This window comes from Formica exsecta, unplaced genomic scaffold (genome assembly GCF_003651465.1).
Source record: "Formica exsecta isolate Colony F162 unplaced genomic scaffold, ASM365146v1 scaffold122, whole genome shotgun sequence".
Lineage (NCBI taxonomy): Eukaryota > Metazoa > Arthropoda > Insecta > Hymenoptera > Formicidae > Formica > Formica exsecta.
Window position 1 is genome coordinate 502,379 of NW_021848556.1, and position 27,827 is coordinate 530,205.

General features: G+C 44.6%; 1 protein-coding gene across 1 annotated transcript in view; it reads right to left on the bottom strand.

Annotated features, from left to right (window-relative positions):
* Positions 1 to 1,680: 1,680 nt before the first annotated feature.
* Positions 1,681 to 27,827, bottom strand: part of LOC115245115 (neurogenic locus protein delta-like) — a 45,205-nt gene continuing 19,058 nt past the window's right edge. Inside the window, exons 4-6 of the mRNA XM_029823236.1 lie at positions 19,489 to 19,740; positions 13,716 to 13,776; positions 1,681 to 6,587 (exon numbers count right to left, since the gene is read on the bottom strand). Coding sequence (XP_029679096.1) covers positions 4,544 to 6,587; positions 13,716 to 13,776; positions 19,489 to 19,740 — 2,357 coding nt within the window. The 3' untranslated portion in view covers positions 1,681 to 4,543. The remainder of the gene's footprint in view (positions 6,588 to 13,715; positions 13,777 to 19,488; positions 19,741 to 27,827) is intronic.

A 27,827-nucleotide genomic window follows, 5' to 3' on the forward strand; every position in this document is an offset into this window, starting at 1 on the left:
GGATGAGAAGGGAGGAGAAGAAAGAAAAGAGGAGGATGGTTTATTTTTTTTCTCGCGGAGATACGTATATCGTTGGTACAAATAAAAAGTAATATGAATTCGGGAAACTAACGAAACATGCTCAATGTTGAAGATCAGGAGATGGAAGAAAAGGTCAAGGAAGCAATAGATCGGGAGAGAGAGGGAGAGAGAGAGAGAGAGAGAGAGAGAGAGAGAAAGAATGAGATAGGTCTCTCCTTCACCCTCTCTCGGAAAATCCTCCGCGGCCACCTACGCGCGCCGCTCGCCCATAATCATTTTCTAGGAATTACTGTTACGGCTGAGAGGGATCGCCGTAACGGACGAGCGATTGACTGCGAGAGAAGCGTGATTAGAAGCCGTATACACACAATACCTCCAGCGAATCGTATTTTTAATTCGTACCCTTAACGCTCAATCTGTTTTTTTTTTGCCGCCTTTGATCTGATCATCCTTCGAGATATAGCGAATAATAAATTTAAGCATGCGATTTCGTACGTAAATATTTTTATACAGTTTATTAGCCAGTTATAGTCGACGGTGACTCGGTTCTTTTTGTGATTAGCGTAATTTTATTCGGCAAAGTGTTACAAGACAGGTCAGTCGAAAAATCACGCTGAGCATTAGAGATATCGCGGAACATATTTGGATATCGAAGAGCGCCCATTCGCGAATATCCGACCGAACGTCGATGGCTCGTCCGTAATTTGAGATCGACGCGATATCGTGGGACAGATCGAGTGTCGCACGGTCCGGCGCGGATTTCCGTTTGTCGATCAAAAACGACGCGCGGACAATCAGCGCGATCAGCCTTAAAAAGGCCCACGAGGTACACGAGAGGCGATTTGCGCGAGCGACCGTCGACGATAATGGACCGGATCGTCGATTCGTACATCGTCTGCCACCTGCGTACATACACACACATATATAAAGAGAAAGAGAGGGAGAGAGATTGGCCGGTACTATAGTCGAATCGTGGGAATCGTCGGATTACATCCGCCCAATTAATTTTTTCGCCGGTACCGACCCTACGGTTTCGCATGGCGTTTCCGAACCGAGGGCGGAGAGGAGAGAGAAAGAGGTGGCTGCTGCTGCTGCTCCCGTTTTTTTTTTTTACGCATGCTCGTTTAGCTCGCTACAAGATAATACCGGGATGCATCTCGTAACGCGATGCAGTTTCTTCCACAGAACGCGTGGATATGTATATGTGTGGACCTTACGTGTGTGCCCGCCAACGATTAGGCGGAGGAAATCACCGTTGCACGACTAATAAGACTATTCGCGGCTGTAGACGCGGTCCCTAAAAAGCGAAAGTTTAAATTGGCGGTAACTGAGTGAATTTTTTTCGATATTCCCCGCTATTATATCAAATCGAGTACGAAATTTTCGTAAAAATCTACGATATTTTTCATTGAAAAAAATTTGTCATCCATCCATCTTCCATCTATTATCGAGTGTGAATTGATAATATGAAATCCCTGTTCAAAAATGTGAACGGGAAAATACCGATATACTGCAAATATATTAAAAAAATATTTATATTACTATATACTTTTTTAATCGTATTAATAATTCTTTATAAATAATTTTTTATTTTATACTTTATAATGGGATGAGAAGGGAGGAGAAGAAAGAAAAGAGGAGGATGGTTTATTTTTTTTCTCGCGGAGATACGTATATCGTTGGTACAAATAAAAAGTAATATGAATTCGGGAAACTAACGAAACATGCTCAATGTTGAAGATCAGGAGATGGAAGAAAAGGTCAAGGAAGCAATAGACGGAAATATCGCGGAGGGGAATAATGGAGACCGTTCAACGATAGAACGAGACGTATCGAATCGTCCGAAGTCTAAGTACAAAAAAAAATTACAGCTCTCTTTTACACAAATTGTAATTCGTACAATATAATTTCGCATTTATACGCATGCGCTTCTCATTAATCCGGAGTCTGTACGCGCGCGACCGCAGTTAAGGAAAATCGACGGAAAGAGGGAAAAATTGAGAGGTGAAAGCCGGATGGATGACGTATACGTCTTTTTCTTTTTGCGCCTCCGCGCGCGAACAAGACCCGGAAATAAGCCTGACTTAGTCGATACTTGCATTTCGTTTATTTAATTATCATTATCTCGTAACAGGAACATCATCGAATCTTTGTTCGCTACAACTCTTTCTCTCTCTCTCTCTCTCTCTCTTATCGTACACATCACGCACACGCGTTTCTAACGCGTTAATATCGTCATCACTATTATCGTCGGCGCGCTAATCGCCGCTTATTAATTTTTTTTTTACGCCGTGTAAAATCGTCGCAATCGCAATCAGCAGTCATAAATAAATAATTATCAACCGTGCGACCAACAACACGCAATACAATCGTCACTTATCTATCGCATGTTCGCGCGCGAAGTCAGCGAGCCGAAATAAGCGCGGACGGCGTGAAAATGACGGAGAGTTTTCACGAAAGCCGAATCGTGATATTCCCGAGGAGGAGGGAGGAGGGGTTTGCCATTTTTCTTTTTTTGTCCCTTCCCTTTCCTTCGCGCGGACCGAGGTTGATTTCTCGCGAATTCGTCCGTCCGGCGCGAATGATCGCGAATGGAAGACGGCCGAATTCGCGAAACTTTAACTTTGATCTTAGTTCGACCGATACCTCCGCACTTTCCAGAACTACATCCGGAAAGGGACAACGGTAGAGTTTGAAAGATGAAATCTGAAAGACATCTGTAAAATTAACACATCTTCTTTCTAAAGAAATCTTAATTTTTTTCAGATTCTTGAGATGTCTCTACAAAGTGTTTGCGTCGTCCGAGAAAAAATAGGTCGCACTATGATCAGATGTGGATGGAAAAAGATCGGTCGATTCGATGTTCCTTCGTGTGACGATGATCAGTTTCTCCCCTCCCTCCCCTCCTTCGGTTTTCCCCTCGAAACACCCCTCGCTGATTTCGGCGCCGAATCGCTTCGGAACGAATCGTATCATCGTCGAAACGCCGTTGTCGACGACGTCGGGTCTCTATTTCTCACTGTTCATTTTTTACGTATATATATATATATATATTTATTTTTTATTTATATTTGCATAATTTATACACATGTCTATTCATTTGTCTGTTCAGCCGTACGTAGCGCGAATCTTTCATTAAATGTCGTGTCTGTATAGAGAATGATTGGAAGATATTTTGTAAGAAATAGATTACGTTTCTTGATATATGAGGAAAATACCCGCGCGCAATTTTTTCGGTATTTTTTCAGACCAGCGGACAAACCACTAGTCTCTTCTTCATCCTCATGTGTAACAGTTTTATGTAGTTCGATGAAAATATACCAAAGGCTCGCGGGCTTTCCTTCCTGTAGAATTTTTGATATTATTTTTGTGTTTTTTCTCTTTGCTATAAAATTCCTCGCATTCATTAAGAATTAGAAAATTACCCATCGACCGGCGCGATTAAAATGTTATTTCCGGATTAAAGGATCATCTTTCGTCCTTTTTCGTTCAAGTTGAAGAAAATTGTGGAAAACAGATATTCGAAGGACCTATGCTCGAGTCACTCGACCAATTGGGGTTGTCGCCGAAACAGAGAAACCCAAAAAGTCGAGCAAACGTTTTTCTTCTAGCCAATTTTTCGTCAAACTCGAATTGGTCGTCAATGTCCTAAATTCCGAAAATCTATTTCGCGCCGTGCAACGAGAAAAAGGAATGCAATTGACCGTCGGTTGAACTCTCTCGTTCGCAACTACGTATACACACGAACACGATATACATGCACTCTTTCTCTCTCTCTATATCTCTCTCACTTCTTTTTCACCTCACTCTCTCACACGCACACATAATCACTCGCTATCGCACTCTCGCTCTGATCGGCAGCCGAGAGCTCGGTCACGCAAATTTGAAAAAAAAAGAAAAACTAATACCGGGAACAATGATAATGCGATACGAGTTGTAATAATATTAATAATAATAATAATAGCAATCGTGATAATACAACATAAGTAAATAACAATAATAATAAATTAGTTCTGTACAGAGTTTCGCGTTCGAGCATGATATAATATTAATACCTAAGAAATCGGGTCGGCGGCCGTCGAGGAAACCGGCCGACCCCCACAGCATCGCGTTAATTCTTCTTCTCTCCATCGTCTCTCGATCGAATGTCTTTGTCGCCAGTCTATCATTCTTTTTGTTCCGGTGAAACAACAGGGTGAAATAACGGGACGAAACACACTCGTCGCCGGAGGCGCCGATCACGGATGCGCGACGTTCTTTTCGCTCGCAAAGGTGAATTGTGATCAAAAATAAAAAAAGAAAAAAAAAGATAGAAAAAGAAAGAAACAAACGTTCACAAGCATCCGCGAGACGAAGGCGTCGCGGCGGCGCCGTCCAAGAAAATCGAACGAGAAATCGAACAGGATGGTCCATCAATTCACGCACACGCACTGGCTCTATATCCCTCTTACATTCTTTCACCCTCTTTCTCTATCACTCTAAATGAAGTCTACTATATATGTCCGGTGTCCGGAGAACACTACTACACCTCTGTCGCGAGCGTCGCCGCCAGCGCGGCGTCGTGCCTGTAATGATCGTCTATCACATACACACCGCAACTGCTATTGTCCGTGGCACCACTACTACCACTACCACCACCGCTTCCCGGTGGACCGCTACTACCACCAGCGACGACGGTGATGCCGCCGATGGTTTCCGATATCGTCGTTGGCCTCTTCATAAGCGCGGCCTCCGCAGCGCTGCAACAACTGTCCGTTGCGTTGCCAGCAGCAAACACGGATGACCTCTTGGCGCTCTCTAGGACCCCGATGCCGAGGCCCAGGCCAAGACAATCCTTCTCCTTCTGGTAGAGATGAGCGGACGCCCGATGGGCGGCTGCCTCCGTGTTCAGCTGCTTCATTGTCCTCGTCGTCCGGCCGTCCTGCAGCACTGGCTCCGGCTTGTAGCCCGAGCACGAGCTGTCAAGCGTCACGTCAGTCTGAAATGATGAATCCAGATCGTCCTGCCGCACCGTCGACGCGACGTTGTTCACGCTCTTGCTCGCCGTCCAGGTGTTCTTGATCATGTGTGCATCGCCCGCGCCCAAGGCGCAGACACTACCGCTGCCAGTGCCGATCAAGCCGCTACTGGCGCTGCCAAGAAGACCGCCGACGCTGCCGAGACCGTTGCAGAGACCGCTAGTGACACCGCCGCCACTACCACCGACGCCACCGACGCCAATGGTGCTGGCACTACGTTTGCTCATACTACTGTGCACCGCGTTTCTCTCATTCTGCAGTCTCGCTTCCTCGTCGGCCTTTGCCTGTTCCCGTTTCTGTCGTCTCTTCATGCACATCACTGCGACTGCGGCGAGCAGTGCAAAGGCTGGGACCGCCGTGGAGACGGTCGCGATTATCACCACGTGTTCCGTAGGCAAACTGGCATCCCTAGAGGCAACGTGCTTGGACAGATTGCCGGGCCAGTGACTCGAAGACGGTTCACCCGGCGGCGCTTTCGCCAGCCCGGCGTTCAAGATCGTAGATGCGGATGGTAGAACGGCCGGTCGTCCTTTGGCGGCGCCCGCTTTATCGCCGCAGGTGTCACCGTACCAACCGTTCGGGCATTCGCATAGGAAACCGTTGACGCGGTTCCGGCACGTGCCGCCGTTTTGGCACGGCGCACTCCGGCACTCGTCCACATCCACGCTGCAGTCCTTGCCGGTGAAGCCGGGCTTGCACGAGCAACGATAATCATTGATTCCGGAAATACATCTGCCACCGTTCGCGCATGGCTTCGCTAGGCAGTAGTCCACCTTATCCTGGCAGAGCCGGCCGACATAACCCGGCACGCATTGACAACGGAAGCTGTTCACCTGGTCCACGCAGGTGCCGCCGTTCAGGCACGGATCGCCCTGACAATCGTCCACGTTGATCTCACAGTGCTCGCCGGTGAAGCCAGCTGGGCAGGTACATCGATAACCATTGACGTAATCCGTGCAGGTACCATTGTTCACGCAGGGATTCGGCTTGCACTCGTTGACCTGCGTCTCGCAGTCGGCACCGATGTAACCAGGCGGGCAACGACATACGTAACCGCGTACAGAGTCGTCCTCGCAAGTGGCACCGTGTTGACAGGGCGAGTCCCGACAAGATTTCGTCGACGTCTCGCAGTGTCGGCCACGCCAACCGGGCGGACAGGTGCAACGGTAGTCGCGATGATATTGCTGTTGCTTGGCGGATGACGACTCGGTGCCGTTGACGTAGCCGCTGCCTAAGGACGATTCCAGCATCGAGCAGGTACCGCCGTTCAGGCAGGGCTTCGAGTGACAATCGAAGAGCGGTGGGCACTCGCTGCCGGTGAAACCTGACGGGCACGAGCAGGTGTACAGGCCTTGGCCGGTGTTGAAGCAGGTGCCGCCGTTCATGCACGGCTTATGATTCGTGCAATAGTTGAGATCCTGGTTGCAGAACAGTCCGCCCCAGCCCTCGTCGCACGCGCACTCCCAGGGTTTTTGGCAGCTACCGTGAAGACAGCCTGGGTATCGGACGCACTGATTACACAGCGAACCCTTCCAGCCGTTGTGACATCTGCAACAAAACGCGATGTGGCTCTTTAGTAACGCTCGGATGCTTACGTAGAGGGAATAAGAAATAAATCAAAAAGCTGACGCGTATCATATCTATCTACAATCAGTAAGGTAAATGGATGACGGAGGTATGTCACGTTTTTGCGAAAAGGCTGAATCATCCTCTCACGAAGATAAATCATTCTCTCCTAACTGTACATAACATCGAGCCTGTCCGGGATAAGGATTTAGTGAAGTTGTCGCGCGGATGGATGATCCATCGCGACGTTGGTATTGCTGAATTGGGTTAGGCTATTAGCCATGTCACGTTGTTGTGACGGAGATCCGTGAAGTGAAGCTGGATCTCCGTACTTCAATACTTCAGAATTCCTACTCTTCTCCCCACGTCCCCTATTCTCTGTCGGTCACGAGGAAAGTTTCACCGATGACGGACAGAAAGCAGTCACGGGCAGAAGAAGAAGAGGGTCGACGAAATCCCGGTGCATGAGGAAGACTCTCGCGAGGGGAAGGAGGCGCGAAGCAGGGAGACAGAGGTCGGCGACGAGCATCGAAAGATGCGCGCGAACGTGTACGATACACACACGACAAGAAGACAAGCGGGGACAGGATGACTGGAGAGACTTCTCGACATCGAGCCGAAGAAAGAAAAGATTCGCGCTCCGCACACGAAGAGAGAGAAAGCATCATGTAGCGACAGAGAAAATATCTTAAAGGTGGATAAAGAGAAAGGGAGAAAGAGAGAAAGGGAGAAAGAGAGAAAGGGAGAAAGAGAGAAAGAGAGAAAGAGAAAGAAATGAAGCGCCGAGAAGGAAGAATGAAGAGGGTGATGCCAGGAGATGAGAAGGATATCGCCGGTCGGCCATTACATGCGGGGGTTATGCTTTACGAAGAACGAAGGGAAAAGAGAGAAAGATAGTGAAAGAAGAGAAATATCTTAAAGGTGGATAAAGAGAAAGGGAGAAAGAGAAAGAAATGAAGCGCCGAGAAGGAAGAATGAAGAGGGTGATGCCAGGAGATGAGAAGGATATCGCCGGTCGGCCATTACATGCGGGGGTTATGCTTTACGAAGAACGAAGGGAAAAGAGAGAAAGATAGTGAAAGAAGATGGAACGAGAAACGGAATGAAAAGAGGATGCTATATGTGTGCGTCATACACATACACACACATATAGAGTTACAGAGAAACAGCTTCACCGTGAGCGCAGAGTGCACACGAGAAAGAAGGAGGGGTATAGAAGGGGGACCCAAGGTGGCGCGAGCGGGAAGAATCAGCCGCCAAAGGATGAGGGAAGGGGCCTGGGATGCGAGAGAGTGAGAGGGACGATAGTGCGGAGGACAACTTCGCGAAAGGGATAGAGAGAGAGAGGAAAAGACGCGGGACCGACGGCACGGAGAGAGGGGAGGGAAGACCAAGAGAAGAGAAGGAGATAGAATTCTGACGGAGAGGTGGGGGATGAGTTGTCGAGTAGTGTGTTCCCACGGTTCGAGCCTCGGCACAGCCGTTCAGTATGCGGGTCAAGGAAAGGTTACGCTCCTCTATGTGTGTGTGCGTGCGCGCGCGCTCGCGATGCCCACTCTACTACTCGCACATGTCGCTATACGATCGTTCTCTCTCTCTTTGTCGTCGCGGCTCTATCGCAGTTGGAGAGAAAAAGAGAGTAAGAGGATGAAGGTATGGCGAAGAGAGAGGCAGGTAGAGAAAGATGAACGGAGAACCAAGAAGACGAGACGGCGGGGGGAGGGAAACTGCAGCCGTCGCATAACTATACTATTAAAACCCTACGTATACGAGAAGGAAGAAAGATGGAGAAAACGCGAGCGCCGCAATCTGAGACGAATAAGATAGAGAGAGAGAGAAAAAAAAAGAGTGAGAAAGGTTGCAAGAAGATAGGATAGTAGCGGCGAAGGAAGGGGCGGTGAAAAAGGGGACGAAGGGGGTTTTGAATGCCGACACCGAATTGTGCCGCTCCTCCAAAGAGAGGAAGATGAAGGAGGTAACATCTACTACTTCTGTTTCTGCTGTTACGCCGACAGAAACAGAATCGCGACTATGCCATAATTACCGCTGGGAGATAGGTCATGCACCGACGAACGAGGGGGAGGGGAAGGGATGCTGCGGAGGACCGGCTTCGCTCCTCCGGTCGGCCGTTATGGAAATTCCGCGCGCGCGATATACGCGAGGGCTCGGTTAAATGTCTCTCTCGCTGGACAAGACGAGAGAGGACGAGATCTCTCTCTCTCTCTCATCTTTTTCCCTTCCTCCGTTTTCCTCTTCTCTCCTCTCGTCGTGCCGTCGAGGATACCGCGCCAGAGATTCGAGACGCGAGTGCGTTCTTTGACCTTTGTATTATTACGCGGTCGGGATTTAAACGGAATGCCAAAACGATACATCGAGAAATCCCCGAAGATTCGAGATTATATTTCTCGGATGAAAAATATTTGTGTTTATGTATCATTGAAATACGTACAGAAAACATAAAATAACGTAAAGATTCATAAAACTGGGAATGTTTTTTTTTTTTATTAATTTAATAAAAATAAAAATATATCTAAACATGACAGGTATTTTATATTTTTATCTTGTTTTTTTTCTTTTCACAACGATATCGTTCGATACTCTCGCATCAAGAGGCGAGATCGTACATCGTCGTTGCATCGTCATCGGTATTCGCAACCGCCACACGCACGCACGACTCCGAAATTTCAATGGGGGACGATGGCCGCGATTCGTTCGCGAGCGCGGGAGCCCACGATATTCCCGAGGCCTATCGTCTCAAAAAAAAAAAAAGAGAGAGAGAGAGAGGAACGATCGTTATCATCCTTTCCGAGTATATACGCGAATATACGCCGCGCGACTGAAAACGAGCGTATCATAATTCCATTCCCGCAATCTACGTAATTATCTATCGATCGAGGTGACGTGCGTTAGCTATTGTCCCGTACATGTGTGGAGTGCGATCAAGGTTAACACGCCGATCAAATTCCGTTACACCCCGTGTAATGAAATTTTTATTCATCGGCTTTCGAAAGAATCGAGAGTCTCGAGGCTACGTAAAATCGACCGATAATGGAGGTAACACATTTATCTGACAAAAAGATGATATTTAGCCCAATATATGTATAATTACCAATGTTATTACTTTATAATTATTTTTTTTTAAACTATAACAGAGTTAAGGGAAAATTTGTAAAATTAAAGTCACATTATATGTAGAGAGAAGAAACTATGAAAGTTTTTTCTGAATAAAGATCTAAAGATCAGCTTTTATGGTATGATTTATTTACATATTACGATTCTTCTATATTCTGCTATAAAGTATTAAAGCAAAATCATCATCATCATTATCAGTGGTTTATGTGAAATATATCTCCATTATTTTAACGTATCGTGACGTAAAGTAAGGAACACATCGCGAAGGAATTTTGCTGCAGTTTACTCATTTACTTCTCCGCAAGAATGCGGGAAAATATTCGTGACGTATAATAATAATGAAATATTTATTAATTGATTTTTCAAAAAGTACCGAGGAAACTAAAATTGGTTCCGCGAATCTCGCTGCATTCTCAGATTGAGTCATTCGGCATTCTCGAATGCAGGCACGCATAGTCCGCATAGTGCGTTCGCCGCCGCGAGAAACTCTCGATATTCATGCCGGAGAACTCGCGGCGACGAGGCACATTTCGCGGTGCGGGAAAATCTACAGTCGTTCCTCCTTTCACAATCGTGCACCTTCGAACCTCGCGATGACGCGACGGCACCGATTTCAATGGAGGGAACGGCTCTCGAGAAGCGAACATTACAAAGAGAACGAGAAAGATATTAAAAATGAAACTCTATTTAAAGAGAATTTCTAAATATTAAATCTCGCGAAGAAAAAAATTGAACGAATTATCGTTTTGATAAAGTTAACGGTGAAGGTTTGACAAAAAGTCACGTGAATTTATATAAAAAGATTGGGACATCCTGTACGCATATACTATATTTATATTTTATACTATTATACGTATATTTATATAATCTAATTTTCCTTATAAAAAATTTAAAAAATTCCAGAGGAGGGAGGTCGATGAGGAAATAATTGAAAAATTATGCGAGAACAAAACCGACTATGGATGAGATACGATTGGCGAACCCGTGGCTGCGACTAACGGGACAATTAACCCCGGTCGTAGAGTAATTAGATGATCGAGTTAACTCCAAACCCTCGGGTTAACGCTGTCCAGGCCGAGATTATGTCGGCGAGAAATGCGTGACATTCGCGATGCATCAGTGAATAAGTCGAGTCATCGTATTATTTAACTGCGCTTCTGCATTCTGCACAATCGTATTCTCGCAGTAGAAATAAGCTTTAATATTTTATATGAATTTTGAACATTTTTTGCGAAAAGTTAATTACACGGGTCTCTTCAAATATTTTTTTATAAAAAATTTTGCGACTTAAAAGAGCTATCTGTGATGGAAATTAAAAATTTTAAAAACATTGTTATATATGAATGCAATGTATGTATATCTGCTGAAGGAAGGGAAGAAGATTAGACCGGAGTTATGCGAACAATTTTCATCGCGAAAACGGAAACTATCGACGTCGAGAATCCCGGAATTTTGCCAAACGGTGGATTAAATCGGAAGGTTCAACGGCACGTCGGGCGGCGAGAGACAAAGACGGGAAAAATGGAGAGAAGAGAGAGAAGAAAGAGAAAAAAAGACAGAGAGAGCGAGAGAAGAAAGAGAAAGGAGAGAGTGTTAACCCGGGGAGGAAGAAAGGGCAGGAACGATTGGCACCTCGGAAACTGCCTCGTTAAAACGGGAAGGAGCCGGGAAGCTTCGAATTCCGTTTCGACCATCCTTTCCGTCCGTGCACGTACTCGTAAAAGCGTTACGAAAAAAAAAAAAAAAAATGCATAAAATAATATACAATACATACATACTCACACGGGTGCGCGGACTTATAAATGCCGTCGCGAATGCGCGGCGTCGTAACAGGACCCTCACCTTCCTAAGGAGATGCGCGACGCGTATCTCTAGGTTTTAAATTAGCAGTAACATGTTATACCGGCATGCCGTGGAATTATTAATTAAAATTGTTGACTCGAAATTATTTAACAAAACAGGATTTTAATACTTATCCGTGCTTTTCGTGCCTCTTGTCGATATAAAATGCGTAATAGATTTATAGCATTTTAAAAGGAAAATAAATTTGTTAAACCGATAAACTACCGGCAGCTCGTTTCCTCACAAAAAGAGAAAAAAATCGATTCACAAACTTACGAAATTTTAAGAATACATAATAATAACGAAAAGAGACGGAAATAAAAATTTTTACAGACAAGAATTACATTTTTGAATTGATTTATTTTTAATTTAGCTATTAGCATTATTACATTATAAACAATCTAAATAATTAATAAATAATTTATCAAGATACTCTATGTATATTTTCAAAGTTTCGTAATTTCTTGATCAGGGACGGAACAGGGTGTGTTTTTCCTGTCGGTCAAAATTCTAACATATCTCGCGGGAGAATAGAATAATTCCGGAATATGTATTCTTTGCGTAGCTACACGCGTTACCGGTAACGTGACGTGGATCTACTGTGGTTGCTACAGCCGACCCGTGTGCTTTTTTCGGAACCGCGTCGAACGATAATTTACGATAGGTATGCGCGTAATTATTATCGCGCTTACATGCATACGCCGCGCCGGTGCATACAGAAGAGTGGATGCACCGTGTCGGGGCCCAGGAATTTAGTCGGCGATTGTATGAGGCAGCGCAACGTACACAGATAAACACACACACACACACACACACACGCACACACGCACGCATACGTGCGTGCGCAAGTATTAAGTATACATATATATGTATATCTATATATACTCACATGCATTCGTTGGGTCGATTGCAGTGTCCGTGCTGTTCGTCGCATCCGGGCAGGCAGCGGGCTGAAATGAGTAAGAAAAAATCCAAGAGGTTAAGGCAACTCTCGGCGAGAGGTCGATCGCGTCCCTCACGACTGCACGAGCGAGCGGTGCATACGGTACGTGTATGTAGGTACGTCCGATGCATGCATATCACGCGTACGATAGTAGTCCGTCTGCTCTTATATGTATATTTGGGGATGTAAAATATTTGGATGAAATATACAACAAATGTTAAGTGTTGTTATAATAAAAAATATTCCACATTTTATTATTTTATTAATTCTTTAGTGTATAAAATATTATGGCCTAATGAAAAATATAGAATAAATGTTAAAATATTTTAAATATTTGAGAAGAAGAACTGTTTATTTTATTTCTATGAAATTCCATATTTCTCTATCTTTACACATTTCTACGTTTCTACTTTTACTTTTCTCAAGCTAATAAGTTTTGTGGATACTCATTTCTTTTATCTGCAAGTGCCAGTGATAATAATAATTAATATCGAGAACGCGTTAATACAGGAAATGGGATTAACACACTGGTGATGGTACCCTGGTAACGATGGACGCGTATTCCATTTCCTTATCGGACAAGTAAACCGCGAACGAACGACTCGGTCGAATTCAAGGGGCGCGTACGACAACCAACGAGAGATTCCTCTCTGCCTCTACCACCTTTTCTTCGTATCGTTGGCGGAGAAGAGGAAAAGGGAAGAAGGTTCTTATTCTTCTCTTCTCCTGAGGTGAGGGGAGGAGTGTGAGAGGAACGAGTGACTAAACAAATCTCGTAAGCCGCGACAAATCTTGCCCCTCGAGGATTATTTACGGCCGATTCGCGACCGCGCGATTTTTCGAGATAAAACCACGCGAGGTGGGCTATAAATTCCACCCGGGTCTTTCGCCCTCTCTCTCCCGCGGAATCTTCGAAGTCGGCCAGAGTCGTTCCGAAGAGCCGAGAAGAAGACGTCGAGAGACGTCCTCTCGCGCGTTTTATCCGATGCGATATTTGAATGATCGCGTTCCGTAAAAATCAAGCGTTCATCAATTTAAAAAGGACCTGACAAGATATCGATTCATAAATTCATGACATAACATTTTTCCGAACTCTCGATCAAATAACACACACACACACACGCACACACGCACGCATACGTGCGTGCGCAAGTATTAAGTATACATATATATGTATATCTATATATACTCACATGCATTCGTTGGGTCGATTGCAGTGTCCGTGCTGTTCGTCGCATCCGGGCAGGCAGCGGGCTGAAATGAGTAAGAAAAAATCCAAGAGGTTAAGGCAACTCTCGGCGAGAGGTCGATCGCGTCCCTCACGACTGCACGAGCGAGCGGTGCATACGGTACGTGTATGTAGGTACGTCCGATGCATGCATATCACGCGTACGATAGTAGTCCGTCTGCTCTTATATGTATATTTGGGGATGTAAAATATTTGGATGAAATATACAACAAATGTTAAGTGTTGTTATAATAAAAAATATTCCACATTTTATTATTTTATTAATTCTTTAGTGTATAAAATATTATGGCCTAATGAAAAATATAGAATAAATGTTAAAATATTTTAAATATTTGAGAAGAAGAACTGTTTATTTTATTTCTATGAAATTCCATATTTCTCTATCTTTACACATTTCTACGTTTCTACTTTTACTTTTCTCAAGCTAATAAGTTTTGTGGATACTCATTTCTTTTATCTGCAAGTGCCAGTGATAATAATAATTAATATCGAGAACGCGTTAATACAGGAAATGGGATTAACACACTGGTGATGGTACCCTGGTAACGATGGACGCGTATTCCATTTCCTTATCGGACAAGTAAACCGCGAACGAACGACTCGGTCGAATTCAAGGGGCGCGTACGACAACCTTTCCCTTCCCCCTGGACTTCCCTCCGGATGCGGGCCACTTAAAAACGAGGAGAGTGACGCCACGTGCGACGCGAAACATTTACCACTGTTGGTCTCGGTATAAACCGTGTCGATTATAGTTTTCTCTGTCGTATACGCGAACGGGAAAACCGCCGATGGCTATCGGCCAACTGCCGAGTTCGCGGATATTTGCGGACCGGGACTGGATAACGCAAGAGACACACGTGACAAAATTTCATTACCTCCACCATCTATCGAAACACGTGCAAGCATGCGAGGAATCCTCCGTCCGGATTTCTTCCTCGTAACTTGCCTCCTCCATCGAATGTACGATAATCGACTACGATTCTCATAGAATTCTCTTAAGAACACCGGACAAAATTTACATTCACGGTTATATATAATATCGATACGTCGCGCGAAAGCTTAACAGAACAGTGCTATCGTTCGTGTTAACGTAACGTTACCACTCATTACAGAATGTAATTAAACTTTGCCAGTCTAGCTCGTAAAAGTAACAATCTCGCAGGGGAGAAAGAAGGATACCGGTGAATGAAGGGGTTGAGAGGACGGCGGGGCAGTTCAACATTTCCGACGGGGTTCTGCACAGGGCCGGCGAGCAGGCCCCCGGCGACCAGGGCCCCGTGACCTTGGCACCGAGCGCAACGGCCCGACTCGCCACGGCCGGACGGACTTTGGTGCGGCTCGGCATCGCCGCGCGCTAAGGAGTATGGTATTTATAGAGCGTAGAACGAACGAAAGAAAGAAAGAGAGAGAGAGAGGATACGGCGGCCCCCCTTGGTCCCGCCGTCAGGGTCTCATCTCCTGAGAGTCGTTCCGAAGAGCCGAGAAGAAGACGTCGAGAGACATCCTCTCGCGCGTTTTATCCGATGCGATATTTGAATGATCGCGTTCCGTAAAAATCAAGCGTTCATCAATTTAAAAAGGACCTGACAAGATATCGATTCATAAATTCATGACATAACATTTTTCCGAACTCTCGATCAAATAAATTGATGTGAATTACATTTTGAGAAACATTGCAAACGGTTATTAGGTCAGACTGGTAACGAGATGCAAAATGCAATATAATAATTTTCATTTTAACAATTGTAAATTTCACCACTGATTGAAAACATTAATTAGCTCGTTTGAAGTATTAACTAGCTTGTTTTCATTTTCGTGTAATCAAATCGACCTAATTAAATATCCGTCGATTATATATTCTGCTGCACACGTTAGTCATTATTACTTTATCAAAATTGTTGATTAAATCGCACAACTATTTTGAAATTTACGAGAGAACTTTAAAAAAGCAATTGCAAATAAACGTGAGTAAAATATATTACATGGTATATTAACAATGCAGACAGATTGTGAAGCTCATCGATTTCCCTTTAAATGCCTGACCTCGGGCAGATAAAGTGAAAGAAAAAGAACGACGGAGAGAGAAAAATTACACATGTAGTCACAGTCGGTGTCGTACCCCACGAAATTCCCCCGGTTCCGCAACGTACTTATTGATTTTCTATCCCCGACCAACCGATTTCCCTTTGCCGAAACGGTCACGAGGCCCCCGATGATAAAAAAAAAAAAAAAAAAACAGGGCACCGTCCATCTATCTCCCTTCTAACTACCTTCCTCTATCTCTCTCTCTCTCTCTCTTCGCGTTATAAGAATAGTTTTTGCAGTTTCTCGGCCACTTGATACCTGCTACATTGTATACCGGTACCTAACAAGTTAGAGTTTGAATACGAGCTATTTGAATTTAGTCAAATCTAGCGAGTCGAGATAGTTACAAGTTAGAAAATAAAATAGAATTCCGCGTAAAAGTTAAAGAATTCTCTGAATTTTTGAACTTCTGAAATCACTTCTAAGAGGATTGTAAGAATTATAGTCTTTTCACGACCGGAAGTCGCAGCTATTGTTAAATGTTAAACGAAGATGCGGTCGAATGACGCATCCTTAGAAGTTAGAGCTGTTATTCTATTATTAATGCCTTTTTTTTGTTAAACCTTGACAGATTTCGGCGTGATTATTTTCCGAATTGAACAGCTATAATCGGGCTATGAAAGAAAGAAGGATGGGTAGATAAGTAGGTAGGTAGGTAGGTAGGTAGAAAATTCGGCCAGGTAGATGAATAAAATAAAAAGAGAGAGAAGAGAGAGAAGATACGTTCGGAAAAACGTTTCGCAGCCGAGGGGTAACAAAAACTACGGGGATGAGAGAAAAGAAGAACATAGAGAAGCCGGAATGGAAGTGGACTGCGAACGTAAGTCCGGCGCAGCTGTTGGTTAAAGCACCGACCTCGGTGCAGCTGTCAGGGCCCGACCCGTTCGGGCCTCTCTTTCGTTCAGGCCTGGCTCTCGTTCGCGCATTGCCAGCTGCTTTCTGTCTCTCTTTCTCTCTCTCCCCCTTTCTCCGCGCGCCCGCCAGCAACCCCCGTATAAAACGCACTGTCGCACCCCCGAAAGAGCCCGACTGCCTGCGGCAGACTATTCTTAACTCACCCCACTCACCACGGGGTTAACGAGAGACGAAAGGTTAACCCTTCGCCGTTTCTGCAGTGAATTCATCGAAGCGGTTGAAACGAAAATGCGTGTTCGGCATTTCGGTGACGAGTACTTTTTGGGTAGGCATCGATTAAACGAAAAGCTATGGAACTATAGAAAAATGGCGAGAAAAGTCAAGGACGAAGCGTGAAAAGATCTAAATAAATGTAATGCATTTAAAAACGTATCACATTGATATTCGAAAGATAAAAATTCGCTTATATACGAAATATAATATTCAATCTGTAATCAAGTTTCTGCGTGATATTTAACTTCAAAAAATCAACACGAGTATGTAAAGGATGCCTCTACATAAAGATACTTCTGCGAACGTTGCAAGCTTTTCACAGCGTTGAATTAAGAGAGAGAGAGAGAGAGAGAGAGAGAAAAGAAATGTTGCCAGGATTCGGGAAGATACGATGCGGAAGTAGCAAAGTTGAACGCGAGATACCGCGAACGCGGATATTTCTTGTTTTAGCGAAGAAGTGAAAGTTCTTTTGTGTTCTCGCGAGACTCGTTCCGAAGGAGAGTCTGCGCTGTCTGCGCCCCGCTCGTGATTGAAATCGTCGTATTTTCCGATGTTTCGCGGCCGACTGGCTTGTCGAGCGACAGTGATTTCGCCGGCTTCTCCTCAATAGGCCGCATAATCGTATGAGAAACATGTTACGCATTAATGCATAATCAAACTCTATTCTTTTAAAATGTTAGAGAGAAATTGATATACAAAGTTCATACAAAGGATCGCTCGCGGACGATCGATTCCTCGAAAGATATGTCGATTCCTCGAGGAATGTCCACGAAATGAAGTGTAAGCAAGTCCATTAGTAATCGGTGCGCGAACTTTGTCGATCGCGACGACCGCGCCGAGCGGCGTCGAGAGTGCAACGACCGGGGACCGACGGGCCCCCCACGCGGGGGGAGAACTTCGCCTACGATCGATCGGAATCGAGAAAGTCTGGAATTCGGGATCCGAGAATTGGCAAGGAAAGCTTGTGAGAAAGCGAAGACATTAATCGTTTCATATAGGAATAAATGTGTTATAAAATTGCGACTTATATATATATCCCCATATAAAGAGTGTTTAATGCGTGACGCAAATTAGTCATGCATCATTTTATAATAATTTACTAATTATTTATATTTAAAGTATTAAAGCTTTGGAGCTTCTTATTTTTCTCGTGAGTGATTACAAATTGTATTAAGCAAATGAATGATGTACTATCATTTTTTATGATTTGATTTCATATTAAATAAGAGCTTAAATTTCAAATACGCAAAGTATATTTGGGAGTACAAAAATATTCAATAATTTAATATAATGTATATATATCCCACAGTTTGCGCTATGGAAATTCCAGTTTTTTTTTTTTTTTTTTTTTTACCGGTTTAAGAACGGAAAGGATGGTGAAATTTTAAAAGACCGCAACTGCGTAAATTTCCCGACAGTCTTCTACGTGACAGTATCCCAACGACACTTGTGGTGTGGTTTGCCTATTGTCGCGAGGACAATTCGGCACAATCTGACCCGGGTTTCGAGTTCCCAGAATCAAAGGGCGAGCGCGACGAAGCCGCTTCCTTCGCGAATGAAAACCACCTTTGTACGTGCACAGGTACGTAGTCGAACACCAGGTGCGGATTACGTACCTGTACGTATCAAAGAGAGGGAAGGAGAGAGAAAGAAAATCAGGAGCTTCGGCGTCGACGACTGTCCGACTCTAGCAACACGGCCATCCCCGTTCGACTCTCGCGGAGTCTCCGGAGTGAGCGAGGACGAAAGAGAAAGAAAGAGGATAAAGAGAAAGAGAGAAAGAGATTGCCACACACGAAGGCAGATTTCGCCTCCTCTCGTCTCCTCCCGCTTCCTTCCCTCAACACAGCCTCGGATCATTACACGTGCACACAGATTAGTTAGTTCTCGGTCGGCACGCAGGTACACGAGAGAGAAAGAAAGAAAGAAAGAGAGAGAGCGAGCGAAAAAGGAGAGGGATGCTGCCGTTGCTGCAGCAGTCGGGTCGCACGGACAAGAGGAGGGCAAGAGAGCTCGAGAAGAGACGAAAGACGGAGAGAGAGAAGGAGATACTCGCACACGCGCGAGCTTAAGCGTGGGAAGCTGCTGCACGCTTCGAAGTCTCGGCGCACCGGGCCTCTCCTTCGGCCGGGCTTTGAAACAGAGCGCGAGGATAACGATATAGAGAACGTTCGCGCGAGAATATCGTCGTATTACGTCGAGATAACGATAATGGATACTCGATAGATATTGACAGAAATCAGCTGCCTGTTAATAATCGCGCGAACTAGCAGGATTGACGAGATTTTTTTGTTAAGCGATCGTTAATCGCGACCGCAAATCGAGAAGTTTGTGAACCTTTAGTCTAAATATATATTTAGAATTAAATTATCTTTAATAATAATAATTCGAATTTACGAGAAAACGAGATCAATTTGTCGGACGCGCGTGCAATCGTGAAGGGAAACGCATGATAAATGAATATCACGCGCGATATTATATCATATATATAGTTGATGACTTACGGGTGTTGCAGTAGTCGCCTTTCCAGCCGGATAGGCAGACACGCTCGCCGGTCGGGCTGCAGCTGTAGTGGCCGAAGTTGTCGTCCCTAGGTCGGCACAGATTCTCGCAGCCCTTGCCGTAATAGTGCGCCACGCACGTCACCCTGTACTCGTACTCCATCTGCGAGTGAGCACTCTTGTGCTCGTCGACGGTCCACTCCGGCCCGACGTCCAGCCATTTCTGGGTGGTCAGCCGCGTGATCAGCACTTTCTCTGAAAAGATCACGGATATGTTCCTGTTTGAGCGATGTTTTTCAAATGTTTACAAATATAAAAAAAATATATATATATATCATATATATTGATAATATACAGAGTGTCTCATATTAATAGAGTATAGTATTCTCGAAAATGATGCATTTCCAGAAATTTTGCCGAGGGAAAAAGATGCTTATTTTTTTGACAGGAAATACAATGCTACTGGTCTGTACTCTATATGGAAAACACCCTATATATAAATATATAAAAATATATTTATTACATTAATCTAAAAAAATTGTATTTATCGCTACGGTCGATCACCGAATCGAGACGTATAAGAATAATTAGCCGGCGCATTCAACGTCAGACAGAGCAACGAGGTGCACCCAATGATGCGATCAAAGTGCATCGGCCCTCCGAGAGAGAAGCAGAGAAAAGGAGAGAGAAAGAGAAAGAGAGAGAGAGAGAGAGAGAGAGAGAGAGGGCAGACCGGACGTTCGTCCGCTATTGCTACTCTGTCGGCGGCACGCATCCGGCACAAAGAGAGTAAGCGTATACCACGTTGCGGCTCTGGGAAAGAGGCGTCCTTCTTTCCTCTCTCTTCCCTTCTGTCCTCGTCTTCGCCTGCGGCTCGTCCTCTCGTCCGGTGTTGTCTCTACTCGCTTTCGTGTAAACTGAACGAGCGAAGGCTACGGAGAGGCCTTCCTTATAAGGGCGCATTATCGTAATAGCCCCGACAGATTAGGATCCTACTCTTCGGTCGGGGGCTACTACGCGATCAGGTGCCCTACCGAAAAACCTGCATCTCACGGCACCGGTTTTCGGTGCACGCGGCGCGTCCCGAACTGGACCCGGAGGAACTGGTAGCGTACCGGGTCTATCGCGTGCAGTAAAGGTCAGTGGCGTAGTCGCTTAAGCGAAAGATACATCGATCGACCTTCACTCACGAGAATAATATTCGAAAGTTATCGATGATGAACGAAGACAGGGGAAGACAGGCGATAAAACTCAAAAGTTATATAATAGTTTGTAAATGGTCCCTGTATCCGTAAGATGTAGAATTACGAATAATATTTTTCAGGATTATTATCTGTAGCGCACGATTGGAATATTAAAGCTATTTCTGATATGAAAAGAACTTGTGTATGACGAGTTTTAATATTTGTTCGGTTATCAGTAGAAGAATCTATATCATTGCTTAATAAAGCATAATTTTTCTAATATTGAATATTAATAGTTATTAATATCTTAATCAATAATTAAAGCACCATCGCTTATCACTCTATAATTCTCGTGTTCGAAAAAATTGTGTAAGTCGAGGAGGATGCCCGATATTGACACTGCTGTCACCTGATAACGCGACTTGCCGAGAAAGGACCTTCGATTACGCGTCACTGTGCGCGCTCTTTCTTCTCGCGCGTCGAGAAGGAAGAATGAACGAGCGAAGAAACGAACAGAGAGAACAAAAGGACGAAATTTCGCCGATGGCGTGCCCGAGGATACTTAAGGAGGGAGCCAGACCAGTCTCTCTTCCCAGAAGGAAGTGGTGTTTCGCTGTCGGCGAAACGGGAGTCGAGAATGGGCGAGAGAAGAAGAGCGAGATACACAGACACGTACGCACGTATACATCGGAGGAAGAGGAGAGGTAGTTTACCAGGCTATCTTCCCAGGTGATGCTGTTACGAGTTCCGAAAACGTCGATCTTCGCACGCTACGCGCGCGGAATAAACAGGCCGTTATAACACGTTCGATCCCGAGAGAGAAAAAGAGAGAGAGAGAGAGAGAGAGAGCGAATACGGGCTTTACATATAGAGACAGTAAAGATAATTATATTTATAAAAAAAATGCACGAGATCAGAAACTAACTATATAACAATATCACGTTGCACTTACTATTTTCTTCAATTTTAAATGAAATAATCACAATAATGTTAGTGCATATATTGCTCTTTGTATAAATTTAGTCGTTTTACAAAAAAGAAAGAACCTGTGTATATATAACAATCTATTTTTCATACGATTTCCCGACTAATGTCAAAGACTTTCGATTTAGATGGCACACATGCATGCATGATGCATGTGAATGTGATAGAAAGTGACGTTCTTTAATGATATTCGGAGAGACGCGGAAAAAGAGAATTAATCCGCATTTATATTCGTCTGGAAGGTGGTTGCGATTACCGGTATACGTATGTGTGTATCGGCAAAGTTACAACTTCCTGCTGCCGTTTCCCGCGACCGGACCGTTGGCTAGCACGAGAGAGAAAGAGAGATCGGTTGTTTCTATTTGACCACGATATACACACCCGGTAAACACCCGGCGTGCTCGAGGCCAGACCGATTCAAGGTATTCATTAACGACGCATAGCAGCGCCGGCGCGTAGCAGACATTTTCTATTGTTCGTTCATTCAGAAACGAGCGGCTGCCAAACAAGGATAGTCAATAGAGAGAGAGAGAGAGAGAGAGAAAGAGAGAAATAAAAAGAAAGAGAAAGAGCTGGCATATAGCCAGCGGCGGCTTCCACCGCTTTTCTGCACGAAAAAACGTGCTGATGATTTGGCGAAATGGATCGGAAAATCCGACAACGTACGGCGGATCAACTTTTATCGGAACCGCCTTCGCTAACAATAAGATTTAGTGCGTAGACATCTCGGTAAACGAGATGAGATGCGGGATTTGTTTTTTTGGCAATTGTGATGTAACGCAGATTTTTTTTTATCTTTAAACTTATGTTCCAGACAAATATGTATAAATGCAATCTCAATATAAAAAAAAAAAAAAAATTATAGATATAAGTTTGGTGAACCTTAGAGATCCTATTCTTTAACCCTAAGTTAAGATTAAAGAACAACAATCCAACTTTTTTTAATATTCATGATAATGATTAATTGAAATTAATTTTTATAATTTTAACATCAATCTTTTAGCAAGATTTAAAAACAAAAAGATATCTACAGACTACTGTTTTTTATTAATTTTTCCAATCGTGAGATAAAACACGCAACGTAACGCAATGCGACGATTTCTTCTCTCCCACCGATTGACACGTGGAACGCGCGGAGAGAAGGCGGCCAATTATCGCCGCCGTTATTATCATGCGAAAGGAGGCAGGTGCGCTCTCCCGAGTGCATCGGGCGATGTGCAGCGAGCGAGTCGCGCAACGGTGTCCCGTTTGCGAGGGAGAGAGAAGCACGGAGAAAGACCGGCCGGGGAAAAGCGGTTGACAATCGACGGTGACGTAAGCTGCGCGTGTGGAGTCACGACCGCTGGTGTGTTCCTTTCGCTCACGTATGCGTCTATGTATGTATACACGTACGCATGCCCCGCGTATACGCATCGCGGAGCCGTATCAATTGGAAATGAATAGAAGACACTCAACAAGTCGAACGAGTCAAGTCCGGATGCGCCACGGATACATCCCGAGACGAAAACAAATGCAACGTGGACATTATACCCGTGCTTTCTCTCAATTATGAATTCTCCGACAAATGTTAATGTAAATGAAATTACATTCAAACTGTTACATCGCGCGAGATTGCTTGACGTCGAAAATTGTGCCTGAACGATTTTAATTTAATTAAGAAGCGCATACAATTTTGACAATCGTTTTTCACACATAGAATTGTTCCGTAATATAATCACAATCTTGAATCCTGAATCCTCCATTTATGAAAGAATAAAAATGAAAAAATTTCGAAATAAAATGGTAGCAGTCTATGGAGATTTTTCCCGCGGGAAGTGTATTTCCAAATGAGATACACGATACCTTAGAATAGATATACATCGGAGCGTCCACTTCGTAGTTAACGAGCTGCTGTTACGAATTGTAGAAACGTAGCCGCTTCCTCGAATGCGCGCGCGTTAAAATGAGACGTTTAACAGTATCTCGGCTGGATATCGCGATCTCGAATTTAATATACTTTACCACGCGCGTTATATCCCACAAGGCGTACACCTCGTAATAACGCTCGTTGATTCACCGCGAATGAACGAACTTACAAACGAGACTAACGAGAAAGAGAGAGAGAGAGAGAGAGAGACTCCCCTCTTTCATCCACCTCTTCCTCGCTGATGCTATGGCGGATGAATGAAGGAAAGGAAGAGTAGTAATCCGATCGGCCTTTACCAAAACGAGCAACAACCGAGCACAGAGCCGTCGTCATTAGCGACAAAGGAAACTGGTTCGCGTATAATAAACACCACGACACATGTGACGAATCGATCGATGAACGCCTTTATCGACACGTGTAATCGTTAGGGCGCAACATCTTCCTCCGCCATGATTTATAAATAACGTCGCATCGTGCGGGAATAAAATTAGACCGGGGAATAAAAATGATGGAGGGAAACATTCTTTAAAATCGTTCGATATTTATTTAAAGTCCCCCTTATTTTTAGTCGAAACATTTTGCGCGTGCATATCGTGCCAAGAAATAGATCGTTTCAAAGTTACCTCGCGATAAATGATCTATATTAAAGATCTGAAATGCGCGAGGAAAATATCTCTTTAACAGAAGGCGATCTCGTTTACCGCGAGTGGGATCGCCGTCCTTGAGGAATGTCGGGCAACGCGAGCGGATTCCCACGAAATATTCGCGACACGCGACCCGGGGAGCGAATGCAACTGCGGGAATTGTGATCCGAGCGCAGGTGCAGCGACACGACGACGACGCGTGCACCGGCGCGTCATAATACGCAACGTAACGCAATGCGACGCAATTTATGGAGGGCTAAAAGGAGAGGAAGAGGGACGTCCGAAAGGGAAGGAGACGAGAACCGTCGGGAGCGGGGGCGGTGATTAGAAGAGGAGAGAAGGAAGAGGAGGTGGTGGTGTTCGCCTGAGAAAGGAAGCAGCATCCGAGCAACGCGGCAATAAAGGGCTCGTTTCGCCGTCGTGTGTGTGTGTGTGTATGTGTGTATGCGTTGTGTGGGTATTATATCGCGCCCGGAGCCAGCACGGTAGACGGAGCATAATGTGAGCGGTGTATCCGTGATAAGGGCCCCGGGGATAGGTGTGTATCCGGGACACGATGGATATTAGTGTGAGATGTACATTAGCATTTCACGGTCCAAATTAATGTCGACGTGTCAACGACGAGCATCTTCCGAGTCGAAATTTTTCTCCAATTTTCAATATTCTCAATTTTCAATTCTATTTAATTTATAACTTTCCCGAAAACTCCTCTTTGAAACCTCTAAATGAAACAACCATTCCATTTCCTGCCTATTTATAAAGCAAGACATAAATTCCTACATAAATTAAATTAAAATCCTTTAGAAACGCGATAAAGTCTTACAAGCGTGAGAAAATTCAGATTGAAAATTTCATTTTGTGTTTCGTGGTTATCGGACCAAAAATCTTCCTACGATACTTTATTTAATTTTATAAAAATTCCAAAAAAAGATTTAAAAAAAATTCCTTTTCTGTTCGTGACACGAACGGCGAACAGAACGAAACAGATTTAGGGAGGCGACAGATTTCGATACGTCGATGGTGATTTCATATCAACATCCGCGCGCTGGGAAAAGAATCGCAGATGCCGAGAGCGAGCTGCAACGTATAAGCAGCATGTCGACGATAAAATCCAGAGGCCGAGCAAGACAACACTCGTCCCCGTTGTAACGCGAGCGTTAACACCGAGAAACATCAGACGGCGAAAATTTATCGTTTTCTTATCCCCCCATGCGAGGGATAAAATGTATCTGCTCTGTAAAAGAAAAAAAAAAAAGCTCACGCGCGCGAAAGAGATAGTTTTTATCTTCGTGATGATAAACTTATGTGCATCGTTGTATCATCATCTTGACTGATAGAGATCAGAATCACATATTGGATTATTTGAATATTAATTACATATAACAGAGAAAAACAGTTTGACGTTTGACGTATTCAGATATACTGGTCCTCGTATCAACGAAAATTTTATTAACGACATTAACGTGTATGTTTCTCGGAAGATTCCCTCGAGCTTTTCCAACAGCCCTCGTACTCTTACTACAATCCATTGCTTCGTCGTCGAGTGGACAGATAACGCGACGCGGGTTCGAACAAAGATATGCACACCACGTGGCGCCGAAACAGTTAAAATCGGTTAATTGAACGAGAGGAGCCGCGACGGCGGCATAGGTGACGCGACGCGACGCGCACGCGTGTGTGCGTGTATCCACGCGCGACACGCATGAGGGCCCGCGTATATGCAGCTTCCGCTCTCTCCCGTCGGCCGATTCTAATTATCCGAAGGGGGGAAGGAAGGGAACGACGAGCCGTGCCCGCGGCGGGACTCCTCGAGGAAGGAATTAAACGGTCTCGCTCTTCTTACCCCGTTTTTAAAGCCGGTCTCGAGAGTGAACAACATACTAAGCGGATGCGTGTGCTACCTGCGCGCGAATGCGTACGGAAAACCGTAACGTGCATTTATTAATACATCGTACCCGCCTGCGACGAGGCCTTCGTGTGGCATTATTACGTCGAAGATTGGGATGTGCATCGTTGTATCATCATCTTGACTGATAGAGATCAGAATCACATATTAGATTATTTGAATATTAATTACATATAACAGAGAAAAACAGCACGTTTGACGTTTGACGTATTCAGATATACTGGTCCTCGTATCAACGAAAATTTTATTAACGACATTAACGTGTATGTTTCTCGGAAGATTCCCTCGAGCTTTTCCAACAGCCCTCGTACTCTTACTACAATCCATTGCTTCGTCGTCGAGTGGACAGATAACGCGACGCGGGTTCGAACAAAGATATGCACACCACGTGGCGCCGAAACAGTTAAAATCGGTTAATTGAACGAGAGGAGCCGCGACGGCGGCATAGGTGACGCGACGCGACGCGCACGCGTGTGTGCGTGTATCCACGCGCGACACGCATGAGGGCCCGCGTATATGCAGCTTCCGCTCTCTCCCGTCGGCCGATTCTAATTATCCGAAGGGGGGAAGGAAGGGAACGACGAGCCGTGCCCGCGGCGGGACTCCTCGAGGAAGGAATTAAACGGTCTCGCTCTTCTTACCCCGTTTTTAAAGCCGGTCTCGAGAGTGAACAACATACTAAGCGGATGCGTGTGCTACCTGCGCGCGAATGCGTACGGAAAACCGTAACGTGCATTTATTAATACATCGTACCCGCCTGCGACGAGGCCTTCGTGTGGCATTATTACGTCGAAGATTGGAATAGATAATAATTATATAAGTCGGACTCTCTAATCGCCGCGTTTTCCAAAATTTTCCTACTTCTCTTTAATCATTTTTGCTGACACAAAGATATTATATATAATAAATTATGCTGTTTTTTTTTCTCGCCAAAAAAATATCCAGAATACCACGTCCTACCAGAACACAATTGGCGGTAGGTTAAGCTAGCCTCGTTGGATGAGCCCGTATATACTTGGTGTCGAGTTACTACAGTGTGATGGAAGATGGGTGTACTACGGTTACACAGGAAGGAAACACTAGTGTGCCGCTGCCGCTCGCTAACCGCGTTTCTCTCTCTCGTTTCTCCTTGCTCTCGCTTTCCTCTCTTTCTCTCTCAATAGCGCGCGTTCTAGAACCGCTTCTGGTTGACAGCACAACGCTATGACACAACGGAGCGGAGACGCGTTGCTGTAATAACGCGGTTACAAACGAGGAACGGCCAACGGCAATAGAGACTGAATAGAACAATGAAAACGCGACGATTGTTCGCGGAGCAACAACCAGCCGGGGCGGTCGACGTAAGGTTTGTACACAAAACACCCCGATCCACCTTTTACTTATGACGTGTGAAATACATCGTAACCTCGGCAAGCACGAGAAAATGAATCTTAGATATATCGCGATGAAACGTTCGAAGAAATCCCGATAGTACTCGCAAATCTGACAAACACTACTTCTATTTTTATATCTCTTTCGAATATACATGTTTCTTGAATACATTATTTATAAAACGGATAATAATTTCGGGAAAAAACGTAAAATATAAAAAAATATCAAATATAATAATATAATAAAATATTAGAAAATTAAAAATATTTTGAGACCGATAAGAGCCATCGAACGCAAAAAGAGAAGAGAAATTTATCCACTCTGTCTGTCTCTCTCCTTCTCCGATT